This window comes from Rhincodon typus, chromosome 8, assembly GCF_021869965.1.
Source record: "Rhincodon typus isolate 14 chromosome 8, sRhiTyp1.1, whole genome shotgun sequence".
NCBI classification, from domain to species: domain Eukaryota; kingdom Metazoa; phylum Chordata; class Chondrichthyes; order Orectolobiformes; family Rhincodontidae; genus Rhincodon; species Rhincodon typus.
In genome coordinates this window covers 34508922-34522292 of record NC_063339.1, presented here as the reverse complement: position 1 = coordinate 34522292, position 13371 = coordinate 34508922, and the positions used below count along the sequence as shown (strand labels likewise).

At 40.8% G+C, this 13371-nt stretch overlaps 1 protein-coding gene across 1 annotated transcript in view; it reads left to right on the top strand.

Moving 5' to 3' along the window:
* Nucleotides 1-2464: 2464 nt before the first annotated feature.
* Nucleotides 2465-13371, top strand: part of LOC109913157 (ena/VASP-like protein) — a 167012-nt gene continuing 156105 nt past the window's right edge. The window contains 1 exon segment of the mRNA XM_048600409.1: nt 2465-2596. Coding sequence (XP_048456366.1) covers nt 2586-2596 — 11 coding nt within the window. The 5' untranslated portion in view covers nt 2465-2585.

Below are 13371 nucleotides of genomic sequence, written 5' to 3'. Positions count from 1 at the left end.
TTGTAGTTTCTGAGTTGCAAGTCCAGTACCATATAGCAATTGACTATAGTATTTATACCATATTACAAAGAAAACCAGGAATTCATTAATTGACCGAAGAAATAGTGACACGAGACAATAGAGAAAACACAAGAAACAAAATGAGAGTGAACAAAACCCAGCTGCCTGAGAAGTGGTTTACACCAACGGTATAGCCTGTTCTCCCAGCAATGTCTCCTGAAGAAATGTTTGCAGCTGAAGTACCAGACCTTCCCTTCCATCTGATAAACTCTCTTCCCCTGATCCCCAGAAAATGCCACCATACATTCAGCCTGTCCTGCCAGAAAAGAATTGTAAGCTAAAGTTAAGCTCTGAAGTCATTCAAGTCAATGTTAGAACTAGAATATTCCCAACGCCTAATGGAAAGGTAAGTCTTTATTTCTCAAACTTCCCTTATGCTGAAATGGAATAAAAACGGAGAGGTCAGAAAGGTGAAATCTTTACATATTTGTTCTGTCCATTGATGCTAACAGATCTGCTGAGTTTTTCCAGAACTTTCTGTTTCTTGTTTCAAATCCAAAGGTGGCTGAGATCACATTTCTTGTTGGTCTTTGCTAACAGTATAATCCCTTTGCTAACACTACAATTTGATCCTCAGCAAGAACCAGAACATTGCCGCAGAGAAATTAAATGCCCTGAAAGATCTCATACCTTAGATCTTGGCAGAGTTTTACCATCAACATTGTTGGAAAATTTGTCTATGCTATGTTTGGGTACTAACAAGTATTGGCACTCACACAGAGGAGGAACTATACTTAAAATGCCAACCTAGTTGTTTTAAAGCCATTACTCTGCAGTTTTGTAATTGAATTTTGGCAACATTTCAGTCATTGCTTTCTACTGATTTTGCAATAGATAATTGAAAGCAACACATTAGAATTATGGGAACTATTATGTGTTTCCATTTATTGTATTCCAACGCAGGTTATACCACAGAGTGTTAGGTAAGCTTTAATGCTTTTGCTGTACCGAATGTTGCTTAGAGGAAGGGTAAGGTATAAAGTCCGATTGGTCAAAACTCTTGTCTTCAATGCAGATACAGCTGCTTCTGTTTGCAATTTCCTTAGACATTATGAAGATGTCTAGGACTTAGCAGTCATAAATGTGTGTTGGACGTCGACCCTTATACATAATTGGCTAAAGTGTCATCTTTCATCCAAATGTTGACATAAAAAGACTTTGCATAAACAATTGTTCTGTTTGTCTTGGAGATTGTATTCACTCATGTAGACATATGCATCACTGGAAATCTTGCACTCTTTGGAAAATTACAGTGGAATATGTAAATGTAAGTAATAATTATGCAAAAATGGAGAAATATATATTGCAGAATATTGCAGATAATTTCCTCCTTCCAGTAGGTGTCGAGTGAGGTGGCAACAGGGAGAAATAATTGGGTGAGTTGGTACAGGAGATATACACTCCCCCACTCGCCATCTGACCAATTCAATTCTGAGCGAAAGGGTCTATTGGGCACTTTCTCAATGTGCCACCAATTAAAGCTCCTTAATAGTCAATTAATTGCTATTTAAGGGCCTCAACTTGCCGTCTTACCCCATTACCTACCTTCCCATCAGGTGAGAAAAGTGGCTACCCAGAGGGAAAATCCAGTAAAACTGGTGAATGAGACATGCTGGTGCAAGTTATCTTATATACATGAATGGAAGTCCAGTGCGACCATATGTTTATTTCAAAGTATTATCATTTGATACAGTGGTTTTTCTGCTGAACAGTTTTGGCAGGAGGGGGTTGTGTGCGGGGTTCCATTTGCTAAAATCTAGGGGCCTCTGGAAGCAATCCCATTTCTCTTTCATCTGAGTGCACTAAACCCCTTCTCCCCACATGTTCCACCCCAGGACAAGAAGTTTAAAAAAAACCCACCGTTCCTCCACCAAGTCAGCCAACTAGTCGCCCTTGAGATGAGGTGGACCTGGACCTACTTATTGGCTAGTAGCTTCTGGTCGGCCAGGATGCCAGTAACAAGCCTTATGATAGGCCAAGAAACTTGGCTATGCCCTGCCTGTCAGCTCCTAATGAACTGATTGGCATGCGATAGGGCAAATTATCTAGTCAGTGGGGATAGCGTGTTAATCACTTGTTGACACACATAGAAAAAAATTGGGAAAATTATGCCCCAGTATATCAGTAATTAATGAAAATTGCTTAATAGCATATTGAATAACTGCTTTCATAGCTTATGAATCACAGTCAATGGTTGTGTGGTTAAATCCCATTTACTGAAGATTACTGTGGTTTGAATTACAAGTCCATATCATCAGATGCCCGGTTACTCAAACCAACGAACGACTGAAGAGTTTCTCTTCCCTTTCTTTTACCTCAATGAGGTTTTTGCTTTTCAACTTCCTGTCTAACTTCCTGTTAACTTTTTGTTATACTTCCTATTTCCTGCTTGGTTGTTAGACTTTTCAAAGCTGAAAAATCATACCTCTTAACTGGAAATAAATAAGTAGAATATTTTGTTGGACATTATTTCGGTCCCACTGACAGTTGCTGCAATATTAAAAGAAAACCTGCCTGCACCGATTATGCCAGCTGGGTGAGTAAATTGTCACATGTTTATTACTTTTATTATGGCTATATTGACTTAATCTTTCAAAACACATATCCTATGTTGTGGTAGATTCAGCATAAATGAATAATTGCAGGTTATGAAAGGAAGTAATGCTTAATGGTGTTTATATAAATGGTTAAAACATAGAAGTGATGCATTTCTTCTACTAGCCAATGTCTGTGAGACTTTACTACCCTACAGTTGTGGAATTTACTTCAGAATTTGACATTTGGTGTTAGGAAACACTTCTTCACCATTATGAGGCTGCAGTAGTGGCGTTCTGGCTGACAGTGCACAATTTTCAGGTAAATAAATGCCTGAACAACTCTTTGCTGCGTGCAGCAACATGCAAGGCACAAACTCAAAATTCAATTCTTCATGTCCACGAAAGGGGTATTCCTCTGCTTTCAACTAGACTCTAAATAAGTACTTAGTGCCGTGAAGTATTCATTTCCTTGGGCCGAAGTATGCTTTGTATTGCAAAAAAAAGTTAATTATGTATTTTGCTTAGTTGGAGTACTTTGGTAAAAATGTATGTGAATGTCTACATGTAATTATTTTTCAACATTGCAGTGTTTTTCCACTAATAATAATATTGTTGGGAAGTGGCTTGTTGTCATACAGGATTTACTTGAGGAAGTAGTATTTTCCATTACTTCCAAAACAGTTTTATGTTTAATTGCAATATTTGGGCAGCAAATCATCTCTAGAAGCTGACAACTTTTAGGTCTATGGAGTGGCAGACTGAAACAGGTGTTAGGTGTATTACATATGCAACGTTAGGTCCTAATGCCAGTTGGTGACTCCCATGCAAATTTTTGTACACAAGCGAGTGGACTTTGTTCTTTGCCATTTCTACCCAATTACACGGAAAACAATAAATGCTGGAGATCACATTTGGTTAGGCAGCATCCATGGAGACAGAGCAAGCTGACGTTGAGTCTAGATGACTCTTCATCAGAGCTGATGAGAAGTGTAGAAGTGTAGAAGGGACAGCATTTATGCTGTAGTTGCGGTGTGGGGGGCGGTGGGGAGTGGAGGGGGTGGGGAGTGGAGGGTAGAGTGCTAGGGAGAAAGGATGTTGATAGTTCAGACTAAGTGACCGGGATGTGAGAATGACACTTGTTACATTCTCTGTCACCATGCCCTCTTGTTTCCACCCCCCCTCCCCCCCCATCCCAGTGGGCCTCTCTGTCCTTTCAAGCCTGGCAGTTAGACACACCATTGTTCTGCCATTCTCACATAACGATTTTAAGGAGCAGTTTAGAGGCAAGGAATTTTGCAGCAAGTAACTCTCTTCCTCATTCTCCAGTGCCTGTCCACAATTGACAAAGCACAAGTCAGGAGCTTATGGAACTCTTGCCTGGATGAGTGCAATTCCCACAACACTCCAGAAACTTGACACCATCCAGGAAAAAGTAGTTGATTAGTACCCCATCCACGACTTTCAACACTCTCTCCCTTCATCTCTGATGCACTGTGGCAGCAGTGTGTACCATCTACAAGATGCACTGCAGTAAATTACTAAGTTCCTTAGGCAGTACCTTCCAAACCCACAACACCTACCACGCAGAAGAACAAGGGGCACCTGCAAGTTCCCCTCCAAGCCACACACAATCCTGACTTGGATCTGTATTGCTGTGATACAGAGTCAAAATCCTGAGCCTCCCTCCCCAGTTACATCATGGATGTACTTGCATCCCAAGGACCGCAGTCATACACAAAAGCAGCTCACCACCACCTTCTTGAGGGGTATTAAGGATGGGTAATAAATACTGGCTCAGCCAGCAACACCCACATCCCATGAGCAAGTAATAACAAAAAGGACAATGAATATTTTCAAAGTAGAGCTTCTCTGGAGCTAGTTTTTGTTTCCTCCAGGATCCATTAAACAGGCCATACAGGCAGTATCAGGAAGTTCCATTCATGTTTGCAGTTTGCTTTTTTAATTAAGATCTGGTTTGATACTGAATTTGTAGCAAATGAATCAATTGCTTCACTGACTTGCTGCTTGTTTTGCATTTTGCAGTGTGAGAGTAGTGAAATAGCTGCACAGAGGCCAGTATTTCATTACCAAGTCACCCTTTATTTATATGGGCTCTGACCAGCCAGCTCAGAGCCAGTCCTTAGAATGAAGGGACTCTCAATCTCCTGTTTATATCTGTCAGCCAGGTTAACAATGCCAATCAAGGATATCAATAGCCAATGAGATCCACCTGGCCGTCATTCTATTCCAGCAAGTAGATATTTGAAAATTGTGTTTCAGCATCATCCATGCCAGCTCACTCACCATTGTTGTTGTTGTACTTGTAGTTGAGACTGAAATCAATGCACTGTGGTGTAATCAAGGTGACAATACATCAAAGTTGCAGGGCTGACTTTGCAATCCGCTTATGGTCATGATTCACTTCCACCATCTTAAACCAGGTCTTGGGGTGAAACCTGCCTGTTTCTAGTGGGAAACTCATTACTGTGAACAAATTAGAATCCTGTAATGTACATAGAATGATAAAGCAATTTCAAGATATTAGCTACAACGGCTTGTATTTATGTAGTGTCTTTAATAAAACAAAATCTCTCAAGTTGTTTCATAAGAATGTTTTAAAGCAGAATTTGACAATGAGCCATATAAGGTAGTATTAGTGCAGGAGCCTCAAAGTTTGTCATAAAGATAGATTTTAAATGCTGTCTTAAAGGAAGAAGGCAAGTTAGGGAAACAGAAGCTTGGGCAGAGAATTACAGAACGCAGGGCCTATGTAATAGAAAGCTTGGCCATCACCAGTGAAGCAATTAAAATTAGGAGTAAACCAGAAGTCAGAAATCACTAAACATCAACTTTTAAAGAACAAAAACAGAAGTTGCTGGAAAAGCTCAGCAGGTTTGACAACATCTGTGAAGAAAAAATCAGAGTTAATGTTTCGGGTCAGAACAGTTCTGATGAAGGGTCACCGGATCTGAAACGTTAACTCTGATTTTTCTTCACAGATGTTGCCAGATCTGCTGAGCTTTTCCAGCAACTTCTGTTTTTGTTCCTGATTTATAGTATCTGCAGTTCTTTCAGTTTTTATCAGCTTCTAAAAGGGCTCTTTATCTGTTCCCTCTTTATCTCCTCACTGCTTCTCTGCTGTCCCAGCTCCCTGCTGCCCCTTGTTCCAAAAATCAGTTTATGAACCTTTGTTGCTCTCCCTCATTGATAACCATATCCTTCCTTGGATAAGGAAACCACAGTACTGCAGGTGTGGTCTCCTAGATCCTGAGTTACTGCACTAACTCTTCTACCCTAATCTCTATGTAAAAAAGGCTAACGCACCTTTCGTTTTCCCGATTGTTTCCCATTACTTACATATTAATTAGTGTGATTCACATATAGGGACACTCAGATTCCTATGAAAATGGAAAGTTCTCAGGCTTTCACTTTTATTTTTCATAATAAAGTTGATAACTATATATTTACATATTATCTTCCATCTCCCATTTTCTAGTCTACTCTATTTATTACTTCTTGCAGATTTCTTGCACTCTCCTCACAGTTCATTCCCCACTTAGCTTTGTATCATCAGCAACTTGTAAACATTGCAATCAGTCCCCTATATATTGTAAATGACTGAGGCCCAAACACTGATCCTTATGGTATCCAACTAGTTATCCCTCCAAATAAACAACAAACTATTTTTTCCTACTCTTTATTGTGTCCATTAACCAATTCTTAGTCTGTATGAATGTATTTCTCCAATCCTATGAGCCTTAACCTTATATAATAATGTCTATCAAATGCCTTTTGAAAATCCAAATAAACTATATCTACTGCTGCTCTCCCTTTTCTGTGCTGCCGATTACAGCCTCAAGAAACTAATCCAGATTTGTCAATAATAGATTGGAGCATTTTCATTGCTACTGGTGTTAGCTGAATTGGCTAATGGCCCGCTGTTTTTATTTTCCTTTCTTTCTTGAACAGCAGAGATACTTTTACAACCTTCCAGTCTACACTGACCATTTTATAATCTAGGGATTTCTTGACCAATTTCCCCCTCATACCTACATAGTTGCTCTGTTCAGATTTAAGACCTTAGCTTCTGAATTAACTAAATCATTTTCTAACACAATTTAACATTTCATTATATCATTATCACACTTCTCCAGAGGCTCCTTTACTACACAGTAATTAATTTCTCCGGTTCTCATTGCAGAATACTAGACTAAATTAACCTGTTCCCTTGTTAGTTCTTGATATTGATCTAAAAATTATCTTGAATACATTCTATGAACTTGTCTTCCACATTATTGCTGGATACTTGGTTTGTCTGGCATACATGATGATTATATAGACTCCTAGCTACTCTGCGGCTCCTTGCTGCACCCTTTTGTACCTTTATTTGCCATAGCCAGTAATGTGACGGAACACCTACATGAGTCTGTTTCCAACAGCACTCGAAGCTTGACGTCATCCATGACAAGACAACCCATTTGATCAGTACCCCATCCACCAGTGTAAGCATTGACTCTTATCACCATTGATGCACAGTGTCAGCACAGTGTACCATCGACAATATGTGCTGCAGCAACTTTCAACAGTGTCTTCAAAACTACAAGATCTAACACCTATAAGAGTGAGCATGATAGATGAATAGGAATGCCACCGCCTGTAACTTACCCTTTAAGCTACACACCAACCTGTTTTTGAATTATAATACAATTCTTTCACTGTCACTAAGTCCAAACGCTTGAACTCCTTCCCTAACACCGTTGTGGGTGTACCTGCATCAGATTAACTGCAGCAGTCTAAGAAGGTGGCTCACCATCACCTTCTCTCGGGCATTTAGAAATTGGCAACAAGTATTGGCCATGTCAGCGACTCCTACATCTTATGAAAGAATATAAAGTCATATTATGTTAATTGTCAGAATACATACTACTTAATAGAATTTGTCATTGTATAGAGACAGGTTTAGGCTTAGTCTGAATTTTACTCATCTTTCCTTTCCTTGTTCAAACTTGTACCTGCAACTGAGCTTTCTTGATAGAGTGTTAGACTATGTCAATCTATGCTTTACAAACCCAGATTAGGTAGGTTTCGTTAGGACACAGATTTTACCTAAAATATCAGCTAAAGTAGATTCAGGTATGTAATGTAGCTATTTATTTCCCTAATTCATGAGTCACAAAATAGTTTTATGCAAGCGTCCTGGAGTTGTTTCTTATCGTTGCATACGACAAATATATAGGATAACGTAGTCATTGTTATCCACAGGATTTCATTTTCATTTACTAAAGGTGATAGTGAGCAATTTTGAATAATTTTTTTCCCTTTAATGGCCAAGCGTTTTCTTAAAGTCTATTTTTTCTTTGCCTATCGCAAGAGGTAACATGGCAGCTGTGTGGAGCATTTTGGTTATCTTGTCCAGTTGCATTAGTGCTGAATAGGACAGAATCAAAGGATCAGTTTGTCTTCTCCAGTTCATCTTTTTCGTTTATTCTCTATAGACAGTTGAATGTAAAAGAAAATTGGGATACAGAAACCTGAAGAGATTTAGCCAACATATCCAAGGATAGGTTAAGGTTTCTATGGAGACTGTTGCTCACAAATGAAAACCTTTCTGAAATATTCAGTGATCTTTTCATCTGATGATGTATTTGCTTTGATTTGGTTTGATTTATTGTAGTCATGTGTAACCAAGTACAGTAAAAAGCTTTGTGCATTCTCAGTTCTCTGAATATTTACCATTTTCAGCATTTCCAATTTCTTTTTATTTATTGTATTTTTGCTCTTCCTTTCAGAATATGCAAGGGCACAAATTATTTGCTTATTGCTCATTGTTTTCCAAGTCTGTTTCTTCCATCCTAGTTCTGATGAGTACAAGATAAAAAGCCTCAAAATATTTTCTCTTTTTAGCAATGTTTAATACTGCTCAATGTAAATCATAGAAAATTTGCATTTTAACTTATTGAATTAATGTGATTGTAAAAAAGCAAGCATTAGCTTGACTATTCGTTCTGTGAAAAATCTTTTCCCATGAAAATTAAGGCTGTAACATCAAATACATTGACCTAAAGTAGCATCAATGAAGAACTGTACACAAAGCTCTGTGACTGATGCAGTATCAATATCGAGAAAAGGGTTATTTTGTTGCTTATGATGAACATAAATATTGATTAGGTAACATCTTCAAATGTTTGGTTGTCGGTCACTGTATGTTATCTAGCTCTCATCATCACGTCATTGATTTGACTAACTTGCTAAAAAAAAGTGGCAAGTAGGTAAGGTCAATGAAAGATGACTAAGACTTATAATTCCAATTTTTAAAATGGAATTTGTTGGTATCTTTCAGACTGATACTTTCTAAAAAAGTGCTGAACTGACTCATTTCTAGTAAGAAACTTTCTGTAGGAATTATCAGGAAAGTGGCAATGCACAGCCTGTTTTGCAGAACGAATAACCACTAGTAATTGGTTGGTAGAATAGAATTTAAACGTCTCCAAAAAGAGGCATGAAGTTGAAGCTGTACTGCCTTGAAGCCACCAGGTCTCGGATGCAAGAAACCAAATTTTAAAAGGACGCACCAATTACACACTAAGTGACTAGGTTATTGATAGGTTGGCATGGAGATGCAGCAAGATCTGTTAGTTGTCAATCTTATTTAATGTATTTCAACTGTAGACCAGGTAGGTAGACTCTAATCAGTCAAGGTGTTGCCATGGGGAATGCAGTAAGAAATGACAGTCTCTATAAACCTTTTTCAACAAAAAAGGTACAATATATGCAGAAGCTCCCATTGCTTACTTAGAATAGGGTCCTGTGTTTTGACTTGATTTATTACTATCACGTGTACAAAAATACAGTGAGAAGTGTCGTCTTACGTGCTGTACAGGAAGATCGTACTATACAAGTGTATCAGGGTAACAGAACAGAATGCAACATTTATGAGGTCCATTTAAAGGTCTGATAACAGCAGGGAAGAAGCTATTCCTGAATCTGTTCATATGTGCATTCAAGCTCTTATATCTTCTGCCAGAAGGAAAAGGGTGGAAGAGATTATAACAGGGTGGGAAGGGCCTTTGATTATGTTGCAGACCATCATGCAAAACCAGCCTTCCATCCATTAACTCCATCTATACCTTCCGCTGCATCAGGAAAGAAACCAACATGATCAAAGACTCCTCCCACCCTGGTTATATTCTCTCACGAGCCCAAAATAGGTGAATAGCCAAGGGTAGGGGAGTCCAAAGCTTGAGGGCATAGGTTTAAGGTAGAAGGGGAAAAATCTAAAAAGGGCCTACGGGGCTACTTTTTCACGCAGAGGGTGGTGCATGTATGGAATAAGCTGCCAGAGAAGTTGGTGGAGACTGGATGGGTACATGAATAAGAAGAGTTTAGCAGAATATGGGCCAAATGGGACTAGATTAATTTCAGATATCTGGGTGGCATAGACAAGTTAGACCAAAGGGTCTGTTTCCGTGCTGTACATCTCTATAACTCTCAATAACTCTAACTGTAAAGTTGTTAACTTTCACACTAAGCAATTTATATTTGACAGTCACATTTGTTACCAGCATGTTGCTCTGAGGTTTACACATGTTAAGTGAGCAGCTTAGAAAGATTAGTCACTCATTGTTTAAAAATTGCCAATAGCGAACTGACATTCTCAGTGAACTCTTCAATTTTATCAAAGAGTTGATAAGCCCATATCAGGTAGCAGAGATTTTAATAATAATTCTTAACAGAAAATCTGACACTTTATTGCTATGAGAATTGAGAAAAACATGACTCTAAATTTACACTTTAAATACCCTCCGTCTGATGAAATGTTGTGCCTCTCTGCCTCAAGCCTGTTCCATGTCAATACAGTATAACAGTATAATTATGAGCCCATTAACACTTATATCCACCAATGGCCATATAATCACTGCAGGAAAATCAAAAACTACAATTTCACTTCTTTTAATAAAGAAACCAAATCAGAATAAGTGAGAAATTATTGCTTTTCATTCCACTTCTCTTCCCTCCTATTCTCTCCCTCTTTATATGTGTCTCCAGTATGTCTGTGTTATGACTGAGATTGGAAGAGTACACTGTCACTGGGATCCTCCATGGGGCCAATGTAAAATATAAATAGTTTTTCCTGATTCCAATATGGCCAATTAAGCGCCTTATTCACATCAGGTTTTGAATAAAGAGGTCTACCAAACAAATTTCTTAATAAACACCATTATTTATCATTTTATTATCAATTTTATTCAAAAATGCAATTAGTTAAGCTAAACAGTTGATAATATAGAACTATAAATGCTTATTCCTCTAAGTACCTCCAACATGCCCACAAATACACATACTCTTCAGGAAAAGAGAAGATAAGTATTTTTCTCTACAAAGATTGGGTTTCAGGGGAAAAAAAGCAAAAGAGTAAAGATTGTTCTGATGCCTGTTGCTATGAAGTTCTGACACGGGTTGTCAAGTCTCTGATCATGCACAGTAGTATCCGGGACCTTCACAGGCACAGCTTGCTCAGGAAATTGAGATGTTCCTTCAGTCACCCATTCACAAGTTTCACCCGGAACTCAACAACAGGGGTCTTTCAGAAATAGGAGAGACCAGCTGGGCAGCACTTCCTCACAGGCTTCTTGTCATCAATTAAAGACAGGGTAAAACAAGAACCCTCAAAGCCCAGTCACTGTTCAAAAAGCCCCAGCAAGCACTTATCATTGGTCATTTGATTTCTAGGAAATCTTGTAAATAAAATCTCCAGTGTCCACAGTGACTTTTTAATGTCCTTTTTTAAAAGAAATCACTCCAAGTGTTTGAAGTCAGTCAATTTTTTTTCCAAACCTCCAAGGCCTCCTACCCTCCCTCGACCTCTAAATTACCAACTGCCACAGCGACATCGATCGCCTCAACCTGTCCACCCCTCTCACTCACTCCATCCCCCCTCCCCCATGGAACGTGCAGCCTCCACTCCAAACCTAACCTCACCATCAAACCCACAGATAAGGCAGACGCAGTTGTGGTATGGTGCACTGACCTTTACATAGCTGAGGCCAGGCGCCAGCTCTCTGACACCTCCTCCTACCGACCCCTCGATCATGACCCCACCCTTGACCACCAAAACATCATCTCCCAGACCATCCATAACTTTATCACCTCAGGTGACCTCCCACCCACAGCCTCCAACCTCATCGTTCCTCAACCCCACACCACCCGTTTCTATTTCCTTCCCAAAATCCACAAACCTGACTGCCCCGGCTGACCCATTGTCTCTGCCTGCTCCTGCCCCACTGAACTTATCTCCGCTTACCTTGACTCTGTTTTCTCCCCATCTATGTCTGGGAAACCACCCATACCCTCCACCTCCTCCAATACTTCCAATTCCCTGACCCCCAACACCTCATCTTCACTATGGACGTCCAATCCCTGTACACTTGCAGTCCCCATGCAGGATGGCCTAAAAGCCCTAAGTTTCTTCCTCTCCCATGGGCCCAACCAATCCCCCTCCACCGACACTCTCATCTGCTTAACCTTACTCGTCCTTACCCAAAACAACTTCTCCTTCAACTCCTCCCACTCCCTACAGACTAAGCGGGTGGCCGTGGGAACCCGCATGGGCCCAAGCTATGCCTGCCTCTTCGTAGAGTACATGGAACAGTCCATCTTCCGCAGTTACACTGGCACTATCCCCCGCCTCTTCCTCCGCTACATCGATGACTGTATCAACACTGACTCGTGCTCCCATGAGGAGCTTGAACAGTTCATCAACTTTACTAACACCTTTCACCCCAACCTCAAGTTCACCTGGACCATCTCTGATACCTCCCTCTCCTTCCTGGACCTCTCCATCTCCATCTCTGGTGACCGCCTTGAAACCGACATCTATTTCAAGCCCACTGACTCCCACAGCTACCTCCTCTCATCCACCTTCCAGAAAGAATGCAATCCCCTACTCCCAATTCTTCTGTCACCACCGCGTCTGCTCCCAAGATGGAGCGTTCCACTCCCGAACATCCAAGATGTCCTCGTATTTAAAGGACCGCAACCTCCCCCCACTTCAGTGGTCGAAAATGCTCTCGACCGCATCTCTTGCACTTCCTGCACCTCTGCCCTCACATCCCGTCCCCGCACAAAAACAAAGACAGAATCCCCCTTGTTCTCACGTATCGCCCCACTAACCTCCGGATTCAACGTATCATTCTCCAACACTTCCACCACCTGCAATCCCACCTCACAACCAAAGGTATATTTCCCTCCCTACCCCTATCTGCTTTCCATATGGACCGCTCCCTCCGCGACTCCCTCGTCTGCTCCACACTCCCCACTAACTCCACCACCCCCAGCACTTTTCCCTGCAACCGCAGGAAGTGCTACACCTGCCCCTACACCTCCACCCTCACCTCCATTCAAGGAACCAAACAAACCTTTCACATCAGACAGAGGGTCACCTGCACATCTGTCAATGTGGTCTATTGCATCCGCTGCTCCCGATGTGGCCTCCTCTACATTGGTGAGACCAAGCGGAGGCTCGGAGACTACTTTGTAGAGCACCTACGCTTGGTTCGCAACAAACGACAACACCTTCAGTCATGAACCACTTCAAAACCCCCTCCCACTCCCTGGGCGACATGTCCATCCTGGGCCGCCTCCAGTGTCACAATGACGCCACCCAGAAACTGGAGGAGCAGCACCTCATGTTCCATCTCAGGAGCCTACAACCCAATGGTCTCAATGTGGACTTTACTAGTTTCAAAATCTCCCCACCCCCGGCCTCATCCCATGA